The sequence below is a fragment of the Microtus oregoni genome, unplaced genomic scaffold (genome assembly GCF_018167655.1).
Source record: "Microtus oregoni isolate MIOR12 unplaced genomic scaffold, Mior012 000005F_ref0000423, whole genome shotgun sequence".
Classification (NCBI taxonomy): domain Eukaryota; kingdom Metazoa; phylum Chordata; class Mammalia; order Rodentia; family Cricetidae; genus Microtus; species Microtus oregoni.
Window position 1 is genome coordinate 9,080,957 of NW_024543064.1, and position 23,866 is coordinate 9,104,822.

Below are 23,866 nucleotides of genomic sequence, written 5' to 3' on the forward strand. Positions count from 1 at the left end.
TAAGACCCTTTTGGGTTTCTAGATGGGCTTGATGGCACATGCCTTTAATCCTAGCACCTGGGAGGCAGAGGCAGGTGGATTTCTGTGAGTTCGTGGCCAGCCTGTTCTACAGAGCTACACAGAGAAACAAAACAGAACAAAACAAAATGAAAGAAAAGTGTTCTTCTAAGTCGGTGCTTCTCACCCTTCCTAAGACTGTGACCCTTAAATACAGTTCCTCATGTTGTGGTGACCCCAGCCACAAAATTATTTTCTTTGCTATTTCATAACTATAATTTTGCTACTGTTATGAATCATAATGTAAATACCTGTTTTCCAGTGGTCACCCCGGGAAAGGTTCTTTGACCTCAAAAGGGGTCTTGACACAGAGGTTGAGAACCACTGCTTCTTAGGCTGTGAGGCCCAGAGCTCAAAACAGCTTGTTCAAGATTCAGTAGCTGCAAAGTGCAGAATCAGTCTAGAGCTGGGTGTCCTTTCTCCAGAGCCCAGGCCCTCAAGCAAGTGTGTTGTTCACATTCTGAGTGTGTGCTGACATTGCTGTCTTCCTTCCTTTTCTCCTATTCCTCCTTTTTCCCTGTCCCTTTCCTGTTTTTTTTTCCTTGGGACCAAGAGGGTGTTTTGCACTCTGGTTGTTACTGTTATTATTATGAATATTGTTATTCAGGCAGGTGGTACTAATAGTTCCCTATCTCTGTCTGTCTGTCTGTCTGTATCTATCCTTCTCCCTCTCTTCCTCCCTTTCTCTCTCTCTCTCTCTCTCTCTCTCTCTCTCTCACACACACACACACACACATACACACACAGACACACAGATACACACACATGTACACACGTGTGTGTCTGTGTGTGTATCTCATTTTGTTCTCTGCCCTCGGAGTTTGTGATTGAGATGACAAACTATGCACAAAGGAAGACATTTGAGGACATTTAGTTATCAGTATGTGCAGAACTAGAGCAGAGATGTTGCTTGCATACCATCTGATCCCCCCAACCCCCCTCTCTGTCCATGATGGCACCATATGGGGCCTTGGGAGTCAGAACAGGAAAGCTTGGGGAGAAGTTGTGTGGCAAGCAGGAACTTACTTTTTGCTTAGGAGCAGGATTCCCATTATATGCACCCCCCTCCCCAGGTCCCTATAAAGCTTTGGGAATTGGTGGGATGCTCACCTTCGGATTTTCTTGAAGGTCAGCTGAAGAAGGCAGCAAGTTGGCTGTTCAAGAATGCAGAACCTCTGAAGTCCCTGTCCCTGGCCTCCAGCAGTAGAGACAACCCGGGGGCCGTGGCGGCCCCACGAATCTCCGGAGTAGAAGTCAAGGCCGAGAGTGTATGCATCTGCTTCATTGATGACTGCATGGACTGCGACGTGCCCCTTGCCGAGCTTACCTTCTCCCGTGAGTGTGCCTAGCCTGGGGCACCTCCAGCAGCCCAGTGTTGCTCAGTTCCTAGGGCCTGCCTTTTAAGTTTTCCTTGTCTTCTTGTTCCCCTCTACTTCATAGTGCACTAACTAAGATAAAACTTAATTGTTTAACATGCTTTTCAGATTTTTTTGTCCTTTTGAGACAGTTTCTCTGTTTAGCCTCAGCTGTCCCAGAACTCCCCCTATAGGCCAGGTTGACCTTGAACTCAGAGATCCACCTGTCTCTGCCTCCTCCCAAGTGCTGGGATTAAATGTGTGAGCCCCTATGCCCCACCAGATTTTTTTTTTTAAACAAAGCAGACTTGATGCTTAGTAAAAAATACTTTAGTGTAGGCTTAAGGGCATAGGTGTGGGCTGTCAGGTATTAGTCGAGGAGAATAAGACATACTCAAGTATGGGTATGGGGAAGACTCTCCCAGAATTTTTTATTTCCCATGTGTGGCTTCGTCCTGTAGCCCAGGAATAGTAGAGATTGATACTGATAAAATTTCCATCACCTCAGGAGCTCTGTCTGTCCATTCTTCTGGTCCTCTCCCGCATATGAGCACACTGGGCAACAGATTATTAAAATAGATAAAATTCTCAAAGAATTAATAAACACACTAAAATCTACTTAAGCTAGTGTTCTCTTATCACTGCCCTCTTTCTATGCATTCAGGGAGAAATACCTTAATATAGGGCTTTGGCATGACCTGGGTGCTGGGGATGAGCTTGGGGGGTGACAGCATATTTTAGCTTCAGTGCTTAAGGGAGTGCCAAAAACTCACAAATTAAGACAATGATATATATGTTTCTATTTTTTATGTGTATGAATGTTTTACATGCAGGTATGTATATATGTGCACCACTGCCTACCTGGTGCCCATGGAGGTCAGAAAAGGTTATCAGATTCCTTGGAACTCAAGTTACAGATGGTTGTGAGCTGCCATGTGGGTGCTGAGTATAGAACTCAACTTCCTCAGCAGCCAGTGCTCCTAACCACTGAGCCATCTTTCCAGCACAATAATAACATTTGAATGTAGTGGGTATAAAACATGAAAACAGATGCACAAACCTACATGGTAGACAGAATGCTGTAGTTATGTGTGCTCTCCCATGAGGCTGTCAGTACGAGCTGCAGCTGGTGTCTGAAATGCAGCTCATCTGTGGAGGGCAGCCTTGCTCTTGCCTCTGTAGTGATATTTGCTTCTGTTGCAGGTCTGAATTTTCTTCAGCACATAAGAACTAGCCCTGAGGGCTATGCCCACTTCACCCTTTCTGGAGATTATTATAACCGCGCTCTGTCAGGTCAGTGTAAAGTGTAAGTTATTAGAAGATTTAAAGAATAAGTGAAAATGTTTACCAGGGCCCATTGCTGTATACATGTGACATGAGGAAAAGGGTGGGGTGATTTGAGACTGAGAAAGACCAACAAATATGTTTGATATGTTATGACTGTACTTATAAGTCTTTCAAAGGCTAGGGAGCTAGTTTTAAAGAGTTGAGCTTCTTTGGTTTTGTGTATTTTTTTTTTTTTTTGACGCAAGGTCTTACTCTGTAGTTAAAGTCAGGCTGTCCTGGAACTCATGGAAATTCTTCTGAATTTGATCCAAAATATAATTTTTTAATACCCAGACAGAAGTGGAGTGTGGCACATACTTGGGTGCAAATGAACCATAGCTTCTGAAGAGGAATTCTAATTTGTGTAGTTAGGAAGTATTCATGATATAGTGACAGTGAACACAAGCATCTTAAGAGCTGATCTGCACTCCCCTTTCAAGTCTGTGCATTAACACACATGGACAGATGTGTTTATAGTACTATTCTTCCTAGTAGTGATGAGACTAGAGTTGAGTGAACATCTTTCAGGAGTAAAATGAGCGAATTAGATTGGTGGAGTGCTACTCGTTGGCAGAAAACACATCTCAGTGAGCTTCACCAGCACAGTAACACTGCGCTCAAACGTGTTTAAGGGGCGAAGAAATCTTGAAAAGAATACATATGGGATTTCATCTATATATCCATCTATTCATAGACTAATCAACCAACTCTTAAGAAATACAAAGTCTAAAAGCATAAGACAGACAAGAAAGCAGAGAACAGTTCATGCAGATGGTTGCAGGGAATGACAGAAGGTTGTCGGGAATGAGGGGGGTTAGTTAGCACCCAGACTTTGCAGGGACTTGTCGCTTTCTAGTTCTTTCTCCCTTTTCTTCTTCTCTTTCTCTTTCTTCTCTCCTCTTTTCTTTTTTCCTTTCTCTCTTTCTTTCTTTCTTTCTTTCTTTCTTTCTTTCTTTCTTTCGAGACAGGTTCTCCCTATCCCAGGCTGTCCTAGAACTCGCCATGTTTACTAAACTGGCCTCAGACTCATCAGAGCTCCGTCTGCTTCTGTTTCCCAAGTTCAGGAATTAAAGGTATATGTAGCTATGCCTAACCTGATTTTTTATTTCTATTTCAAATGATTTACACAAGTGCTTGTGGTAGTATTTCCTTTAAATTGTGTGTGTGTATTATATATATTATATATATATATATAATCTTGTTTAAATTCCTTTTGTACATGTGACACATTTTAAGATTAAAACAAAAACAAAAACCTGAGAAAATTAAGCTAATGAGTCTCCAAATGTGCCTTTGTTCAGCGGATGGATGTAGGAGCTCTTAGCTAAAGCCACTGTTTTTCTTCTCTAACCTAAGCCTGAGGCTCTTTTTCCTGTCTCTATTGAGGAAGAGGTCACCTAGCTTTAATGAAACAGAGCATGTATCCTCCCTGCCTTCTTCCTGCCACCTGGAGAAGAGCATGATGGGGAGTGTTAATGCTCTTCCAGGCATGTTCCATGCACAGCAGGCATCTGTAGGGTGACCTGTAGCCAAAGGTGGTTCTTTCATTGTGAGATGGAATTGGAGCCATTAGGCTGTATTCTGTCCTTGCTAAGCACTCATGAACAGTATTCTCCTATAAACCCTTGATATCTGCTGAACAGATGTTTTATTTCCTGCATTCTTTTAGGCTGGGAGCCATTTATTGAGCCATGGCCGTGCTCTGTATCCTGGCAACAACAGGCAGCTAGTCGTCTCCATCCTCCACGACTAAAGCTGGAGGCCAAGGCTAAACCCCGCCTGGATATCAACATCACTTCTGTACTGATTGGTGAGTGGAACCGTGCCTGCTGTAGGCTAACATCTTTCTGTAACACGAGTCCTTTGCCTGCAGACAAGGATGCCAGGTGGGCAAATGCTTGGCCCTGTGCCTGGCATCACTTCCTCATCATGGCTGCTCTCCTAGTGAACCTAATCTGGTGTCTAGTGTTGAGGCCCCATGTTAATGCTCTCCATGGCCAAGCTAGAGCTGAGGCTGCTTAGGGACCACAAAGTGTCCCCATGAACTTTCTCCTCATAATTCTTGTCTGTAGGTTTCATAAAGTACCCTAGAAGTGAGCTTAGATTTGCTTTTTTCAGTCACAGAGGAATTTTTGTTTGTTTTTAAAACAAGGTTCTGTAGTCCAGCCTAAGCTAGTCTCAAAATCACACTTCTGCCTTAGCCTCCAAAGTGTCTGTAATTATAGGCACCCAGTGCCGTACCCTGGTACAGAGCAGTTCTTTAAGGTATGACTTTAGCAGAATGAGTTAATTCTCTGTGCTGTTTCCTATCAGCTGCCACACTGAGTTAACTCTGAAAATGATTTGCTTAAAGAATTGCCAAGCCAATAGCATGCCTTCTTAAAAGTTTCTTTGGCCCTGAAATGTCCATCTGCAGATCAGGATTTTTCTGCCTTGTCCCTTCTGCACTGTGTGCAATGAAGATACAGCATTCACTCAGTATTCCGAGTATCTCATTTACTTTAATGTCTTAGAATTTTGCTAGTGACTCTGTCCTCAGTCTCATTGAGTCTCTATTCACCTTTTCAAGAACCAAAGCACGAGTCTGCCTGTCTAAAGACTTCCCTGGACTTTGGTATACACCCACCACCCACTTTTGACCCTTTCTGTCCCACAGCGTTGTATTTCTGTCATGGCTTTATCCCCTTTTGTATCATGGGTGGCTTCATGGAGGTAGTTTTTCTGATGGCTTTCATCTTTTCCATGTGGAATTCCATCTCCAGGGTCCAGCCTTTTCAGCTTCTAGCATAGACCCAGCATATAAGGAGGTGCTTAGTAAAAGCTTGTTTTGCTGAATTGAAATAATTTGATATGAACCTTTTACCTTGTTTATCTCCCCTCTTCATGTCTTCATGAAATTCTTTTTAGATCAGTATGTCAGTACCAAGGAGTCGTGGTTGGCAGATTACTGTAAAGAAGACAAGGAAACAGAGTCAGTCAAGTCCGAAGACTGGATGGGCTCCTCAGTGGATCCGCCATGCTTTGGACAAAGTAAGGTTTCTATAAGCACAAGCCTGTCTGTATCAATGTTAATCTACAGAGCAGTCCTTCACCGAGAGACTCGTATAGAATGCTTGTTCTCTGTGGAGAACTCCATAGGAAGTTCTGACTAGCCTCCGTTGTTGGTTTTAGTCCTTGGAAAAGACGGTTTTCTGGCACAAACTACTGAAATATTACTGCAGGCTCTAATTCCAGTGACATGGAGGAGAGGGGATCTGCAAACCTTTACTCTTGATTTCCAGTGACACTGGAGAGCATGTCAGGACACGCTGTTGGTCGCTTTATTTTCAGTTGGGCAAAATCAATTGGTTTTTCAGTCGACAGGATTTTTTAAAAACTGTATTATAAAAACATTTAAAGTAATGCTAGAGGGTTTGTATGTATTCTTGGAAAGAGGGAGGGCAAGATCCCAAGTGGAAAAGCCTTTTTAAAAGAAGGGCTTGTATTGTTCATAGTGCATAAAGGAGTTGAATACTGGCTCTTGAGGAAGGATTCAGTGTGTTCTTTGTTGATGATGTTTTTGGTTCTGATGAATACCTCAGCATGGAGCTCTGTTTGCCTCAGAGCTGGGGAGAGGTGACAGACACCACAGGTCCTGCTTGTTCCACAAGCCATTGTCATCCAAATTCAGCTCAGCCCCAACTCTTTCAGTGTGGTTTCTTTGGAGAGTCTTGGCGGGACCTCACATGGCTCATGAATACGTAAATATTCCATCTGGTTTGCTTACAGTCCAGGGAAGATGGGCTTTCTTAGCATAGGAAGCTTTTGTGCCTGTTTGCCTCTCCTGGGGTGTGCGAGCAGACTGCCTCGTGTTTCTAGAAGGAAAGACAAAAGCTTCGGTTTGGGTTGTTTTCTCTTCTCAGGCTTTTGCTTCTGAGTCCAAGCTCCAGCTCCCCTAACCCTAATCTGTGTGGCGAAAAAAACAACCTTGCCTGTCCAGAAGACTCTAAGCAATCCTTGTATGTCCAAGAGAGCATGGTTCTGAAGAGAGCTCTGTAGTTGGTGACCTCAGTCCAGTTAGTGCCAACTCCAGGAAGGCCTGATGCGCTGGAAGGCCCACTCCCTCTTTCTTACACTTTTCTCCTCTTTCTGTTGTTAGTAAATTGCCCTATCTACATTAGAGCTTGATTTTTATGGTTATTGAGGCTGATGTGATACACTATTTTAGCCACCTGACACTGATACACCTAAACACCAAATGTCTTTTTACTATGTCTTCCTGGAAGCCGTCTAAGAGACTTCCCGCAGCATGTGTGGCACCGACTTTCAAATTAGTAGCTTTCAACCGTGTTGAACTGACTACTAATTTTCAGATCTTATTTGAGAACGTTAGCCATATTTCTCCCCAAAGTTAGGTTTTTGACTGAGACCAGACATAAACCAGGCTCCCAGAGTAACCTCAGTGTGAAGTTCCTCCTAAGGAACTGGGAACCCCCTGCTGTTTCAATGTTTCTAGCTAGCAGGGAGCAGAGCACATTTGCTTTGTGTTGCCCTGGTTGTCAGCCTTTCAACAAGGGCTTATTCCGTAGGTGAACCTCAACTAGGTGAACCTCAGCGGCATGACTCCATTGATAAGTTTATGAGAAGTACAGGTGTTTTGTGAGGTGTGCGTCCAGTTGGAACTTAGTCCTGTGAGATAAACCGAGAAAGGACTGCTGGAATCTGGAGGCCAGACTGACTTTTGCTTGAGTATTTGAGGTGGCCAGTGACCAGCACCCTGTCGCTCCTGCGCTTTTCCAACTGGAATGGCATATCTCCCTTAAAATCCATACTGATTAGACTTTTCTGGGCCAACACATAACATGGTTTAAATTAAAACCTTCCCGAAGACTTGTTGTTCTCTTTGAGGGTATGTTCAGTGCATTCATTGTTGCCTAATTAGAAAAAGGGCAGTGTGCCTTGACACAGCTGCACCATCAAAGCCTTGCAGAAAATTGCTGCCTTTGCCAAGCACGTTCTTGGCTCCTAGCAGTCAGGAAGGGCGCTCTCACAATTGCATGATGCATGCCATTTGTAATGTTCTCAACTCGTGTTTGTGGAGGTGATTCTTCCTCACCGCACCTGTTCTTACCCTCTAACTTTGTCTCTCCTGTCTACCAGGCCTCCCTCTTGTCTACCTTAGAACTAGGAGTACAGCCAGTCTGACTAACCTAGAGTACCAGACCTATGCTCGAGGTACAGTACAGCCAGAGGCTGCGCCATTTGCCTGTTTCAAGAACTGCTTTCTATGTCCATTTGTACACTGTTTTTTTCATGCGTGTTGTTGAGTGGAGCTGAATTGGGCTATATTGAGTTTTAAGTACTTTGGTTCAGTAGCCTGAAAGAATGTCTGCAGCAGAGGAGCACAGCAGCACCTCATCATCCTCATCATGGGGTGGCTGCAGTCGTGAGTGACATCTGCTTCTTCACCGTCTCTTTCCGGACCTCCAGTGACAGAGACGCCAAAGGCATGAAGGGCTCTTCCAAGGAAAAGGAAGGAGGTGGAGGAACGCCATCCTTTGGCAGGCAATGCCGCATGGCTTTGCCTACAGAGTCCTCAGCCAGCGTGTATTCTCATGGGGATGCGGGGGTTCTGTGAAGTAGGAGCTGTAATCGCTGGTCAGAGAGCCAACAAAGTATTTCCCAACAAATTGCTTGGATAGAATCTTTCGTTTCTTTACAAAGGAATTTATGCACTTAGGAGATAGGAAAGAGAATGGACTGGAGAGCGAGAGCAGAAAGAAATGCCACCGTTTATATCACCAAGCTGCCTTTCTTCCTTTGTGTTAATAGTACTGTTCATCTGACAGTACGTTTGTGATAAATCCAAATCACAGGTCTTGATATGTTTTATTTTAAAAGGCATTTGAGCTGGGTTTGGTGGTCCACATCCGTAATCCCAGCACTTGGGAGGTGAGGCAGGAGGATTATAAGTTCCAGGCTAGCCATGACTATGTAGCAAGACCCTGTCAAAAGAAAGGGAAAGATAAACCAAAAGGCATTTGATCAGTGTATTCTGGTTTTAGAAGGCTCAGCTGAGGTGGGTCTTTGAGAGAGGCCTCTGATCTTCGTTCATTCTGAATCCCCACTGTTGAGCTTTCCAGGATGACTTCCTCATTGAGGCAAACACTGAGCACTATTCCCCTGTTGCCAATGTGACAGACTCTTGTGGACAGCACAGGAATTTGCCTTCTCTTCTGTTACTAGCTAGCATCAGATATAGGGCTTCAGTGTCTTTATTATGATCCACAAAGCAGGCCTTTTCTGATAGCCGAGTTGCTATGTAGCATAAAAATCCCACTCCTTAGAATGGCCAGTTTACTCTGGGAGAGATGAGCAGAGAGGTAGGAATTTCCTCAGCTAGTCCGATAGTAAACTTGAATGTGAGGAGCTTAAGGCTTTCTCAGCCTCTGAAGAAATCAGATTCACTCACTGGAGGCAGATTTTTTGAGGCCATCAGGAAATAATGTTCTCTTTGATGGATTTGGGAGTTTTTTCTTGATATTGTGCCAAAGGCAAGGACACAGACAATTGGATGCTGATGCAGTGCTGGGATTTATGTGCTCTCTTGTGTTGTTTCAGCCTCTGTCATTAGGTCTGATCAGCACATGAAGTGTGGGGTCCTGTGCATGGTTTCTCCCATGTCATCTAATTCCACAGCAGTAGGCGTGTAGATTGCTTTCTATATGGATTTCTAGTTCTTGAGCCTATATTTCAAAGTGGTCAAAGCCAATCTGCCACCTGCTCTCTCAAAGTGTGATTTGCACAAGGAAATTTCCAGTCTGGTCCCTTTCCTCTTGGCCCTGTCTACTGTAATGAAGGCGCTTTCCTTGCTTGCACTGAGCACATAGCACTGTTAATCCTTTGGGACACTCTTGCTGCAGCCTCTTAACTCTTGCACTGGGGGGGGCACCTAGGGAACCAAGTGAGGTCCCTGGGATGGAAGTGAGTACAGTAGTAGGCAAACATTATCCTCACCAGTATCCCCACATGATGCGGGACCGGAGCACCCTCTATACCAGTGTTTCTCAACCTTTCCAGTGTTCTTTAGTACAGTTCCTCAAGTTGTGGTGGTCCCTAAACATAAAATTATTTTGTTGCTACTTCATGACTGTAGTTTTTTTACTGTTATGAATTTTAATGTGAATAATTTGGAGAGAGAGGTTTTCCAGAGTGGGTCTTGACCCCCATGTTGACAACCACTGCTCTGGACTGCTCTTGTCCTTTGCAGATGACTGTTGTAGGGCCTGCTGAGTTTCCATTGTCCAGAGAGAACCTGTGTTAACCTGCATTTGCCTGTTTGGCAGTCATCACCCCCCCCACACCCCTTTTGTAAAGCTGCCACAATGCAAGTACCAGAGAAAGTGATGGACTCTTAATATGATGGAATCTTAATAAATAGGCTGATGATTGCCATGGCTGGACAGGGCATGTTCATCATGGCTCCGCAGATGTGGTTTATCTTCTTGGTCTTGTCTGTGGGAAGCATGGGGCCCTGTAAAATGATTTCAGCCTCACTGGTCTCCACTGCTAACATTTGCTGTCCCTTGAGATGTGTCCCCCGTCACCTCCACCGACGTTGTGGCTGTCTTTGTGCTTTCAGGATAAACAAAAGTGATGGCTGAACCATGGGGCCTGCTGTGGTCATCAGTGTCTATGTGCTATGAGCTCCTCAGCCAGCTGCCTTCCTACCGTGGATTGTCACTGCCTGGTAGTTCCTGCCGCCTCTTCCCACTTAGTTTGTATGGTTATTGGAGGTGACAGGCCCTTGGTCAGAGTGGACCACAGAAAGGTCCTGAGAACACTGTAGAGCCTTTTGACAGTTATCAGTGTTGAGAATCAGTTCACCTCTCCCTAGAATCGGTTATGTTATTTTCTGGTGGTGGTTGTTTCTCTGCAGGTTCCCAATCAGAGGTTGTTTTGTGAAACAGCTGTGTGAACTGCTGCCTTTGCAGCCTCCTCGGTGCCTGCCTTATACTATCTAGCTGGCTGCCTGTGTTAAAAAGGGAACTATGTTAGGGGACTGGCTCTTCTGTGTAAGCATGAGGACTTGAGTTTGATCCCCAGAACCCACATGGAAAAACTGTGCTCAGTAGCATGTGTCCATAATCCTAGTGTTGGTGTTGGAGGGGGACAGGCGGCAGTCAGTCAGTCGGTGAACTCCAGATTCATGTGACGCCTTGTCTCAAAATAAGTAGGAAGTAATAAAGCGAAGAAAGACAGAGGAAAAGATCGTCAGTGCTAACTTCTGCATGCACGCCTGCACATACATGCACAGACATAGTGCCCACTAAAAAGAAGAGAGACCTAAAATTTCATTTTAAAAGCTTTCAGAAAGCATGATCTTGAAGATAGCACTAGAAGAGAAAACGGGCTTCCACCAGGGTTAGTGTTGAGAATGCACTGGGAGGAATCGCCTTTCAGTCTTGTGTGTGTGTGTGTGTGTGTGTGTGTGTGTGTTTTTTAAACCAGGTCAGGTTCTGATACCATCTTCTCAGCAGTAAGACCCATGTGAGTTGTGGGTATTGTGTGTGTGTTTGAGTGAGTGGGGGGGAGGGGGGTCACACAGTAGCCAGCAAATCTTGCAGCGTCTGTTTGTCATGTCAACAAGCCTGTAGTCCTTTTTCTCGCTTCTGTCTTCACACAGGAGGCAGCTGTGGGTGCTGTCCCCAGGTGGAGGAGGGTTTCTGTCATGAAGACACAGTAGATATTAATAGTCTTTTTTGTTTGTTTGTCACAGCAGAGGTGAAAACCCCCAAGCGCCGGCAGCCATTTGTCCCCTTCGCTCTGCGGAACCACACGGGATGCACACTGTGGTTTGCCACCCTGACTACTACACCCACCAGGTAAGGTGTTTTCTTTCTGTCTCTGGAGCTGCTTACATCCCTGGCAGCCAGGGCAAGGTTGGCCCCTGCTCAAGGCCTCTGGGCTTGTACGCGAATCAGTCAGTAACTCGTGTCCTGAGATTGGTGGTAGAAGTTCTGATTCTGCAAAGGACCACAGAGAAGTGGTTCCGAGTGAGCAGTAGTGGAGCTGTGCTCATCTTGACCTGGTGTGCGTTAGGTTTACAGTCAGGTTGAGAGAAAAGTCATTCCAGGTCTCCTTAGGTGCCACACTCTTTAAAGAAGCTATATATGGTCACAAAACTAAGTATTTGGCATATTTCCTCTGAGCCTGCTTTGGAAATACCCTCCAACACTACTCCTGAACTCTTGTTTTTGTCTCTAGAGCACACTTTGGCCCAGATAGCATGGGTAGACTCAGGAGGGCATGAGAACTCGCCTAAGCTAAATACAAAGCTTAGCTGACAGCTTTGCCTGCTTAGATGTTGGCTCAATGTTCTGAATACGGGGCGGTGGGGGGCTTTTCAGCTTCATGAAGTGCAGAATTGAGTGACTGTCAGCTGATTTGAAATGACATTCTTCTTCTACTAGCTATGAAGGTACCTTGGCTAAGACTTCGCTGTTTACCAGTTCATGTCAGTTAAATTCTTGCTGGTCACCAGCATAGTCTCTTAGAAAGTCCTGCCTTGGTGTACATGTTCCAGACTCACTGCTGGAGCAGGTGGCTGGATACTAACAGCTTTCACAGGTCTCTTTCTTTTCTTTTTGGTGCATGTGTGTGAGTGTGGCTGTGGGTGAATGTGTGTATGTGCGTGTGCGTGCTCATGCATGTATGTGAGTGTGTATGCAGAGGCAGAGAGCAACCTTGGATGCTATCCTCAGGAATGCATCTACCTCCCTTGACAAAGAGTCTCCCAGTGGCCTGGAGCTTATTGATTAGGCCAGGCTGGCTGGCCACTCAGCTCTAAGGATCCTGTCTCCTGTTCCTAGGAGGAGTGCTAGGATCCATGCACCACCACACCCAGATTCTTCCATGGGTTCTGGTGATCAAACTCCCATGCTCGTGCTTGTGAGGCAATCGCCTTAACGCCTAATGTGTAGGGCTGGGAAGATGGCTCAGCCAGTGATTGGATCCAGCACACTTGTAAGATGCTGAACATAGATAGTAGTGTACCTATTGTCTCAGCACTAAGAAGTGAAGAGTCGGGGGAGCTGGAGAGATGGCTCAGTGGTTAAGAGCATTGCCTGCTCTTCCAAAGGTCCTGAGTTCAATTCCCAGCAACCACATGGTGGCTCACAACCATCTGTAATGGGGTCTGGTGCCCTCTTCTGGCCTGCAGACATACACACAGACAAAATATTATACACATAATAAATAAATAAGCAAACAAACAAACAAACAAATATTTTTAAAAAAAAAGAAGAAGAAGAAGTGAAGATGGGGATCCCTGGAGCTGAAGGGATAGCCAGTTTGGCCAGCTGATGAGCTCCAGGTTCACAGAGAGATCCTGTCTCAGATAACGAGGTAGAGATTCACTGAGGACACCTGATGTTGACCTCTGACCCCCACATACACACATGTGCATAATGTAACATGCAGATGCATACACCACACACATACACGAGTGAACTTACTTTAAATTAAAAGACATTGAAACAGGGCCTCACTTATGTAGCCCAGGCTGGCCTAAAGCTTGCCATGTAAACTTCTTTATGTTCACCCTCATTCCTCAGCTGAGCTAGTATGTGCCGCTGTGCTCACCGTTACTTTAATCTATTTCCAAGCAGTCAGAGAAGTTGTAACCGAGCCTCAAAGTAGCCGAAGTTACTGACCTTCTTGGCTCACAAAGAATAACCAGGGTGTGTCATGCCAGTGCAGTCAGTCAGTTGTAGGAAGACCACTTCTTCTCGGTGGCTCAGAGCTACTGTAGAGGCAGCAGGGAGAGCAAGGCAGGAGGGACGACCTGTCATCTGATTTGATTCCAGGGCTGCACTGTCTCACAGCGGGAGTCCCGGGGTGGTTCCAGAAGGGAATGGAGCTTTTCTGGATGATGCCCACAATGTCAGTGAGTGGCGAGAAGTCCTCACAGGTGAAGAGATTCCTTTTGAATTTGAAGCCAGAGGAAAGTTAAGACACAGGTAAACTTTGACCGTTTATCCTTCTGTGAAAGACATGACATGGATGTAAATGTTTGTCCCTGGTGTCTTGTCTTTCACTTATTCATGACTTGAGTGTTTTATTGTGAAAAGATACTTTGAATGTCAATTGTTTCCTCTTAAAATATAGCCTGTCATGCCATCTGGAAAATCGTTTCTTTCTATTCCCATTCATTCAATGTGTGAGGCGTTAACTAAGTATTTCAGAGTCTGGGAAAAGACTAGCTACATCCTAACACTCATTGTATCCTGGCCAGGTTTCCATGTGCTATTCTAGACAGGTTCTCAAAGCAGATAGGCTCAGGATACAGAACAGTAAGAGTAAGGCAGCAATTGGATGCAGTGTAATATCAAGGGGCACTGCTGGCCTGGTTACTCTTTCAGCAGCCAGCCAGACGAGTTGGAGTTGGCACAATACGGAAGAAGGCTTTAAGTCTGTTTCCTACAAGTTGATAGAATGTCCAACAAGTTATCACACTGCATTTTTAAATGAGAAGGCTGTCATGGATGTAAATAGGTGAAGGTTTAGTGTTTGAGCCTCGGGCTGATTTCAGGGGCAAGCTGAAGTGGAAGAGACTGGTTTCAGGCCTGAGTTCCCTGCTTCTGTGCAAACCTCCTTCACAACAAAGCACTCTTGTGCAGGTTTGCACAGGCTAGTCCTGTCTGGCGAGGGTTTTGAATATGTAGGTCTGGGTCTCTGGAGGTCTTATAGAGGTGGGGGTGGAATCACTATGCTGGACAGACTTCCGGAATGTCCTGTCCTTCATGAGGCTCTTGTTGATGGTGACTTTGAATAAGCCTTGCCTCTTGCCTTAGAGAGGGCCTGACCTTGGTGTTCTGTAACCCACTGTGCTGCTTGAACTCATCAAAATGAATGCCTTTTTTTTTTTTTTTTTTTTGGCATTTTCTCCTTGGCACACGGTACCCCATGCCGTCCTCCTCCCTTCCTGTCAGCCTCAAGTTCAGTTCCCCATTTCAGCCTTCTGGCTTGAATTAGGCAAAATCTAAAATAGAATTAAACGTGCAATTTCCTCCCATTCCTTCTGTTCTGCCCACTGCCTGCTGCTCCAATTTCAGCTGAGCACTAGTGCTCTGTAACTCCTAGGGCTCTGTCTCCCAGGCCTGCTTGTGGTTATGTAGGGTCTGAGCCAAACGACTGGATGTGTTCCTGAGAGGAGTAGAATTTCCAACAAAGGAATCAAAATAAGAAAGCTTATGCATCCCTAAGGGTGCGGTTGCGCGACTCAATGGCTAGTATACTTCGACTGCTCCACTCGACTGTTAGCTCTGACGTCATTATCTCATGAAGGCTAGGTGGGGGCTTCTGAGAGAGAACTGGCAAACATACAAGATTTCATGGTTTTTATGAGAGGAGGGTAGATGCCCCTTGGTTCAAGCGTGTCACTTCTCACTACTTGCCACCAGCAAAAAAGCTTGTTAAAGCCCCTTCTTGACCTTGCTCATTAGCTGGTGCTGAGAAGGTTTAGCCAGATGGCATTTACATCATTATACAATAAATCAGATTGGAGTCTCTGCTCCTAATTTCCTTCCTTTTTGAGACTGGACCCTTTCTGTTCTGATTGACAGACATACTCATGACTTGCGCATCCATCAGCTGCAAGTTCGAGTCAATGGTTGGGAGCAAGTGAGTCCAGTGTCCGTGGACAAGGTTGGGACCTTCTTCCGGTATGCAGCACCAGATAAAAACTCCTCTTCCTCTACGGTGAGTGGCTGCTGTGTGGCGTTATGTCATACCCTGCCAGGCCAGACTGTCACACAGCTCCAGGGAAGTGCTTTGTTCCACTGTTTCTAAGAAGAGAACATTGGGTTATTGGCTCGGGGTAGGGGTTGGTAATCAACATGCAGATAAGCCAGGCAGTGGTTGCCATCAGAAGAAAACAAGGTGGACATTTGTCAGTAGCGTGCTATCGCATGTAGGTAGATGTCTTTCTTGACTCCTTACCGACTGGAAACTTGAATACAGCAATCCCTTAGTGTCTCTGGGGGATGGGTTTCACGACTTTACCTGTCCTCCACATACCCAAATCTTAGGTGTTCAAATCCCTTGTGTTAGGTAGCATAGTGTTTGCATGCAAGTCATGCATATTCTCCAGTAAACTGGAAATTCTGTGTAGAGTACCTAGGGTGTGCCTAGTACCATAAGTGCTGTGGAAATGGTTGCTAATACTGTGTTGTGTAGGGGATAGAGATGAGGTAAGAATTTGTACATGCTTGGTACAGGGTGACCATTGTAAGCCTGACCACACAGCACATGATCTGGGCGTGGTTAAGTCGGAGGGTGTGAACTATCTTGACTGTTTTTGATGTATTATAAAGTTTTATAATTTATATACATTTTCACATTATAGTATTCTTCTGTGATCCTTTTAACTCTGAGGTACCAAATCCTGTGTGGCAATGAGGTACAGAGGTGACCATTGTTCCTTTTTATCTGATCTTGGGAGTTCATATGTTCTCTCCTAGTTTTGCCCTGGTCTGTGGTCCTGGGGCTGCAGGGCATTGGGGAAGGATGCAGACAGCTTCCCTAGTTGCTGGTGTAGGCAGAGGCCAGTGTCCAGGTGATACAGGTGCCATATTCATGCTTTGCTGGGCAGATGACTATTTATGGGCACCAGTGATGTGGTAGAAACTGTAGAGAGATACTTTCAGAGAACACCATTCCATAGGTGTTTGTTTTTAAGGTCTCTCTCTTTCTCTCTGGTACCCCACCTATCTTCAATGGGAGCAAACAATTCTTTATTTTTCTGCCTAAGTTCATGCCAGGCAGTGAGAGGACCGACTCTTCCTGTACATGCCTTCCATTGCATCGCTGGGTGCTGGAGGAAGCTCACAGCTGTTAAACGTTTGTAGACTGACCTTTGTTTTCTCCCTGCTGTGCAGGACATAGCGTGTTGTCTTTAGACATACTGTGCCTGAAAGTAGTTTCAGCACTGCTCAAGACAGTTAGATTGTCACTGAATGTAATTGCACCTGCTGTTGTGGGTCTGTGCTGATGCTCTGACTCTGCGACTCTCTCTTAGATTGGCAGCCCAAGCAGCAGAACAAATATCATACATCCCCAGGTTTATGTGAGTATGATCTTTCTGTTGTCATCATTGTGCTTACTGAGTGTATGCACCACACTGAGATTATACATAACTGTGTTTCTTGATGGTCAAGGGCTCTGCGGCCTGTGTGTGACTGGCACTCATCCCACCTTTTCCTACTCATGGTTCCTCTAAATTAGTGAACATTGCTGAGGATTATGGTGCCTCCAAGGCCTCCCTTTCCTTCTCACCTGAACTAGACGTTTTCCCTGGTTCAGTTTTGTATTGCCTGTGCTTGGTCCAAAGGCCATGCAAGGAAATACAAGTCGTTAGATGACCACCTGTCATTGCAAAGTGACATGAACGACATGCTCCAGGCTTTCCTTTTTGATTTCTTGTGCCTGTGGATCCCAGGCACTGAAGTTTCAGGTAGGCCTGGAAGCTCTGGTGTGTGTTCCTTGGGGACTGGACCAGTGAAGGCTTGAGCTTTGATGGTGATTTGTGACTACTTTTGCTCCTTAAAAACACTCCAGAAAGGGGCTAGAGAGGCTCAGGGAATCTAAGTTCAATTCCCAGCACTATGTCAGGCAGCTCACAGCTGCCAGTGTCTCCAACCCTAAGGATTTAGTTCCTTCTTCTGGCTTCCTGAAGGTGGTTGTATGCATGGCATTCCTCACACTGAGATACACACATCCACATAAATAAAAGTAGTAGTAAAAACAAACCAGAAACCCAAAAATACACCAGAAAAGATGGCTTGATGTCGGTGACTTGGACTTTGCAGCACTCTGCTCTTTGTTATTTTGGTTACTAGGATGATTCTCATACAGTTTGCTCTAATAACAATAAGGTTGGCAGAATGAAGCATTTGGCTGTGTTATCATATATTTCTGTGGCAAAGAAGCCTCATCAGTATGTGCTAAGAGCTGTGATTTCAAAATCCTCTTCGATGTATCTCATGTGGAAGTCATCCTTAAATAAATATTTCTGTGTGGCAGTTGTAGAGGGTTTTGTATGTAAGTGAACATACAGGAACTTAGGACAGCAAATGCAACCCAACAGCAATGATGAACCATTTCCCTCTCACACTGAGTCTAAATCTAGCTTCCTGTTTGTAAGGGTTGGACATGCCTGTAATCTCAGTGCTTGGGAAGTAGAGTCTGGGCAGGAGCTCAAGACCGTCCTTGGGTACATATTAAGTTCCAAGTCAGCCTGGGCTACATGAAAAGCAAAACAAATGAAACCAAGGCATGGTTATGGAGCAGAACCTGGAGGGTTAGGATGAAGAAGGAAGTTTATTTTTAAAGTTCTTGAACACAATACTAGGTTTTTTTGTCATCACGAGAGTCACACTGAGAAAAAGTCACACATTGCTGAGGAATGTCCCCAAAACACAGAACTTTCCTGCACACTGTACTTTTCACAGACAGGTCGAAGCCTCTGCAGACTTCTTTCTGTCTCTGTGTGTGTGTCTGGGTAGGACCAGCCCCTTGTTAGTGTTTAGGGAATGCTTTCTCAGCCTCACTTTGGGAGGGAGATGCCATGCGAGGGAAACCATTTAGTGCCTTGCAGGGTCCAACCTCAGTGTCTCTGATATCAGCTGCTTCAGGTGACTGTTCTTATTTCCTCAGGATAGCTGAAAACAAGTCTTCAGGTGACTGTTCTTATTTCCTCAGGATAGCTGAAAACAAGTCTTCAGGTGACTGTTCTTATTTCCTCAGGATAGCTGAAAACAAGTCTTCAGGTGACTGTTCTTATTTCCTCAGGAGAGCTGAAAACAAGTCTTCAGGTGACTGTTCTTAGTTCCTCAGGATAGCTGAAAACAAGTCTTCAGGTGACTGTTCTTATTTCCTCAGGATAGCTGAAAACAAGTCTTCAGGTGACTGTTCTTATTTCCTCAGGATAGCTGAAAACAAGTCTTCAGGTGACTGTTCTTAGTTCCTCAGGATAGCTGAAAACAAGTCTTCAGGTGACTGTTCTTATTTCCTCAGGATAGCTGAAAACAAGTCTTCAGGTGACTGTTCTTAGTTCCTCAGGATAGCTGAAAACAAGTCTTCAGGTGACTGTTCTTAGTTCCTCAGGATAGCTGAAAACAAGTCTTCAGGTGACTGTTCTTATTTCCTCAGGATAGCTGAAAACAAGTCTTCAGGTGACTGTTCTTATTTCCTCAGGATAGCTGAAGACAAGTCTTCAGGTGACTGTTCTTAGTTCCTCAGGATAGCTGAAAACAAGTCTTCAGGTGACTGTTCTTAGTTCCTCAGGATAGCTGAAAACAAGTCTTCAGGTGACTGTTCTTATTTCCTCAGGATAGCTGAAAACAAGTCTTCAGGTGACTGTTCTTATTTCCTCAGGATAGCTGAAAACAAGTCTTCAGGTGACTGTTCTTATTTCCTCAGGATAGCTGAAAACAAGTCTTCAGGTGACTGTTCTTAGTTCCTCAGGATAGCTGAAAACAAGTCTTCAGGTGACTGTTCTTATTTCCTCAGGATAGCTGAAAACAAGTCTTCAGGTGACTGTTCTTATTTCCTCAGGATAGCTGAAAACAAGTCTTCAGGTGACTGTTCTTAGTTCCTCAGGATAGCTGAAGACAAGTCTTCAGGTGACTGTTCTTAGTTCCTCAGGATAGCTGAAAACAAGTCTTCAGGTGACTGTTCTTATTTCCTCAGGATAGCTGAAAACAAGTCTTCAGGTGACTGTTCTTAGTTCCTCAGGATAGCTGAAAACAAGTCTTCAGGTGACTGTTCTTAGTTCCTCAGGATAGCTGAAAACAAGTCTTGTCTACACTTTTGTTTTGTTTTTTTAATGAGGGCTTGCAGCCTCTTTTTGTTTTTACTAATTCATAGGAAATTTGGAAAGTTGAATAGGTTATTAGCACTATTTCAGTTGAAGTTCTTTATATCTGGAGTCCTGGGCCTAACCCTCCCTCCCTTTCTCTGTGGACCTAAGGATTGAAGCCAGGGTCTCCTGCATGCTACACAAATACCCCACTGCTGAGCCCGGATACCTCCAGCCTTGGTGGTTTCTCTTGGGACATACTTTGTGGTGTTATATCTGTATAGATTATTTTATAGACATTTTAAAAGTTGATGATTTAAAGAAAGATTTATTTTCTTTTTTAAGTAATTTATATGTGTGTTTGCTTGTGTATATGTAAGTGTGCCATGTAAATATCTTGTTCCTGAGGAGGCTAGAAGAGGGCAGCTCTCCTAGAACTGGAGTTACAGATGTGAGCTGCCATGTGGGTGCTGGGAATTGAACCTGGTTCCTCTGGAACAGTGGCCACTGCTCTTAACCACTGAGTTATCTCTGGCTTTTTTTATTTTATTTTTTTTTTTTGTTTTGGGGTTTTCGAGACAGGATTTCTCTGTAGCTTTAGAGCCTGTCTTGAAACTAACTCTTGTAGACCAGGCTGGCCTTGAACTCACAGAGATCTGCGTGCCCTCTGCCTCTGAGTGCTGGGATTAAGGGTATGTGCCACCATACCAAGGAGTCCTGCCTCTTTTTTAATAGTATTCGTATTTAGCAATATTTATGACCTGCTTGTTCACTTTAGAGGTGAAATAGGTTTGGGGTGGAGAATAACTCACTGAAAAGCTTTGGTGACAAAGTGCTCCAGACTTCTTACACTCTGGAATTCACAAACTCTGTGTTTCCAGATGCACAGTTATTTTCTTTCTCTCTTTCCCAGTTCTCTTCGCTCCCACCTGTGCGGGTGGTATTTGCTGTCACAATGGAAGGCAGTGCTCGGAAAGTAATCACGGTTCGATCTGCCCTCATTGTAAAGAACAGACTGGAGACACCAATGGAACTACGGTTGGACAGTCCCTCAGCTCCTGACAGTACGTTCAGATGGTGTAGAACTAGGTCTTCTCTACTGTTATTGTGACTGTCCGTCCCCATGCAGTCAGTACATAGTAAGCCTTGAGGTGGGGACCATCTCCTGCAACTGCTAAATCCCTTATTCCTGTGACAGAACCAGTGGTGCTTCCCGCTATCATGCCAGGGGACTCATTTGCTGTGCCTCTACACCTCACTTCTTGGAGGCTGCAGGCCCGACCCAAAGGACTGGGTGTGTTTTTCTGTAAGGCTCCCATTCACTGGACCAACGTAGTGAAGACCGCAGAGGTCAGCAGCAGCAAACGGGAGTGCCATTCCATGGACACAGAGAAAAGCCGGTTCTTCAGGTGTGTATGCTTCTGGGATGGGTGCCTGGGCATTGGCTTTTCCTCTGCAATGTTCTGAATGGAACATTCTTTAAGAGAGGCCTTCTCTTGGGCCATAAGATTAAGATCAATAAATATTTAAAAATTGAAGTCATGCAGAATACATATCCTAATAATAGAATTGGATCAAATCAACAGCAATAAGATACCTAGACAAACCTTGTGTATTTGGGAATTAAACTGTACTTATAATAACCCTTGGGTCAAAGGAGAAATTACAAACGAAATTAGAAAATATTTTGAATGTAACAGGAGCATATAATGGCCGATGCTCATTAGTCTTTAGCTTGTATGGAGTGATGGTGTCACAGGAACAAATAATGGCTGATTGCCCGTTAGTCTTTAGCTTGTATGGAGTGATGGTCACACAGGAGCATGTAATGGCTGATGCCAATTAAGCCCCAGAATTCAAAACTTATACATTTTACTGTGTGTCATATCTCAGTCCATGTATTTTCATTAAAGGTTGCAGCTATCTGGCTGACTCGAAATGTTGTAATGTTATTTGGCTAAGGAGAAACAAATTCCAGTTCTTAATTCAGGATGACATTTTATTTTTTTTTCATACTGTTTTGTCTTCACAGGTTTTGTGTAGCCATAAAGAAAGAGAATTATCCAGATTACATGCCCTCAAACATATTTTCTGACAGTGCAAAACAGATTTTCAGACAGCCTGGGCATACCATATATCTCCTACCAACAGTGGTCATCTGCAACTTGCTGCCCTGTGAGCTTGACTTCTATGTGAAAGGAATGCCAATTAATGGGACCCTGAAACCTGGCAAAGAGGCAGCCCTCCCCACGGCTGATACGTCCCAGAATATCGAACTGGGTAAGGCTGCCCTAGCAACATTTATAGTAACATCATGAAAAATACCAGGGAGTATTTTGTGAGCGTTCCGAGCCCCCTTGGAGAAAGAAAGTTGCATGAGATATCTCAGTGAATTGACTCAGAGCCAAGGACTTCGCCATGCAGTAGTCAACAGAGCCCTTGTGTGTGGGTATAGGGAGTAATTGCATCTTTTCAGCTATGCGTATTCCTAGCTGTAGAATGGGAAGAGGCAAATGTCCGAAGTCAGGCTCTTTACCTGTGCTCTCATGTAATCCTTATAGCAGCACTTATTTGACCCGTTTTATTGATGCAGAGATCGAGGTTGCAATGTTTATTGCTCCTTAACTTTCATTTGTACGGGTCAGGGTAGAGAACAGCTGCGTTTCAAACACCAAGCAGACGTCACTAACCGTAACTTTTTTGGGGCCTTCAAGGAACTCTATGATTGGAATAGTAAACTTCAGGAGGTGGTGCACATACCTTTAATCTCAGCACTTGGGAAGGATAGAGGCAGGTGGATCTCAGCCTAACTTGTTTCTGACTAGCTCTTACCTTTCTTTTTGTATCTTTTTGTCTTGGAGCTTTTTACACGCTTCTGTGTATCTTACTTTCTTTGCCTCTCTGTGGCTGGTGGCATCTGCCTGGCTACCTGCCCTGTACCTGTCCCTTTTTGTTTCCTTCTTTCTCTTTTTTAATTGAACTATGTATTTTTCCCACTCCCCTTCCTTCCTCCTCTTCTCTTCTGTTTGAGCCTACATTTCTCCTCCTATTTATTCTGTCTGCCCGCCAGCCCCACCTGTCCTTTTTCCTGTCTAGCTATTAACTGTTCAGGTTTTTATTAGGCCAATCAGGTGCCTTAGGCAGGCAAGGTGGAAAAGTGCAACATTATCTTTACATAATTAAAATCATGCAGCATAAACAAAAGTAACACACTTTTACACAGCTAAAGTAATATTCTGCAACATAAATGTAACACACCTTTGCCTACTTAAAATAATATTCTACAGCACAGACTGCCTAATGTGTCTCTTGGGCTCTGGTTTGCTTCATATTTATTCCTATCCAACGAGATGAAAGTGGCCTTGAGGTTTCTACCACGTAGATCTCAGTGATTTCTCTATAAAGGACTCCAGTTTAGTTTATTATTGGCTGTTTTTGACAAACTCAAGTGCAAGTCCAGAAAATTGATGTCTTGTCCCTTTAGGGGTGTCACTGGAGAACTTCCCACTCTGTAAAGAATTGCTCATCCCCCCTGGGACCCAGAACTACATGGTCAGAATGCGACTCTATGACGTCAACCGGCGGCAGCTCAACCTTACCATCCGCATTGCATGTCGCGCAGAAGGGTCCTTAAAGATCTTCATTTCCGCGCCATATTGGCTAATCAACAAAACAGGTATACCCGGAGACCATCCAGGTAGACCTTTGACTTGGGCGTTTGGATGCCTTTGTCAGCTGACTGACTGGAGCCAGTGCAGACATTACCTTAGCAGTCCAATCTGCCTAGTCATCCCTACTGTCTGTCTGACTGGAGTCAAGCTGCCCATTTAGGTTTCTGTAGACAGTGGGCTGGAACTCCCTTCCCTGCTTCCCTTGAGGTGGTTTCCCCCTTTTGCTGTTTGCATATTTCCCTGGGAGACTGGGTGGGAACGTTATAAACTTTTCCCTCCTTCCTAAAGGGTTACCACTGATCTTCAGACAGGACAATGCAAAGACAGATGCTGCAGGCCAGTTTGAGGAGCATGAGTTGGCCCGGAGCCTGAGCCCTCTCCTCTTCTGCTATGCTGACAAAGAGCAGCCAAACCTGTGAGTGTGACTATGGATGGGAAGGCCAGTGAGCTAGTGGGGAAGAAATCAGCAAGGCTAGCATCTACCTGTGTACGTAGCACTGTCCTGTAGGCCACAGGCCTGACTTGGCAGCAGTGGAGCCCTGACTTAATGGCATTTTTTTTTTTAACCCCAAGTTATATGTTACTTGATACTGAGAATAAACCATTTGTGAGTTTGC

General features: G+C 44.7%; 1 protein-coding gene across 6 annotated transcripts in view; it reads left to right on the forward strand.

The window, feature by feature from the left end:
* The window catches only part of LOC121447808 (vacuolar protein sorting-associated protein 13D), a 227,914-nt gene that overhangs the window by 81,084 nt on the left and 122,964 nt on the right, over positions 1 to 23,866 (forward strand). For 3 of the 6 annotated variants that reach the window (XM_041651068.1, XM_041651070.1, XM_041651072.1), the window contains 14 exons: positions 1,186 to 1,392; positions 2,616 to 2,705; positions 4,408 to 4,548; positions 5,646 to 5,768; positions 7,878 to 7,952; positions 11,497 to 11,602; positions 13,586 to 13,738; positions 15,344 to 15,479; positions 16,798 to 16,845; positions 20,492 to 20,642; positions 20,777 to 20,987; positions 21,611 to 21,858; positions 23,063 to 23,254; positions 23,538 to 23,664. In XM_041651068.1, the coding sequence (XP_041507002.1) occupies positions 1,186 to 1,392; positions 2,616 to 2,705; positions 4,408 to 4,548; positions 5,646 to 5,768; positions 7,878 to 7,952; positions 11,497 to 11,602; positions 13,586 to 13,738; positions 15,344 to 15,479; positions 16,798 to 16,845; positions 20,492 to 20,642; positions 20,777 to 20,987; positions 21,611 to 21,858; positions 23,063 to 23,254; positions 23,538 to 23,664 (2,008 nt within the window). The remainder of the gene's footprint in view (positions 1 to 1,185; positions 1,393 to 2,615; positions 2,706 to 4,407; positions 4,549 to 5,645; positions 5,769 to 7,877; positions 7,953 to 11,496; positions 11,603 to 13,585; positions 13,739 to 15,343; positions 15,480 to 16,797; positions 16,846 to 20,491; positions 20,643 to 20,776; positions 20,988 to 21,610; positions 21,859 to 23,062; positions 23,255 to 23,537; positions 23,665 to 23,866) is intronic. The other 3 variants (XM_041651069.1, XM_041651071.1, XM_041651073.1) reach the window with 3 other exon arrangements.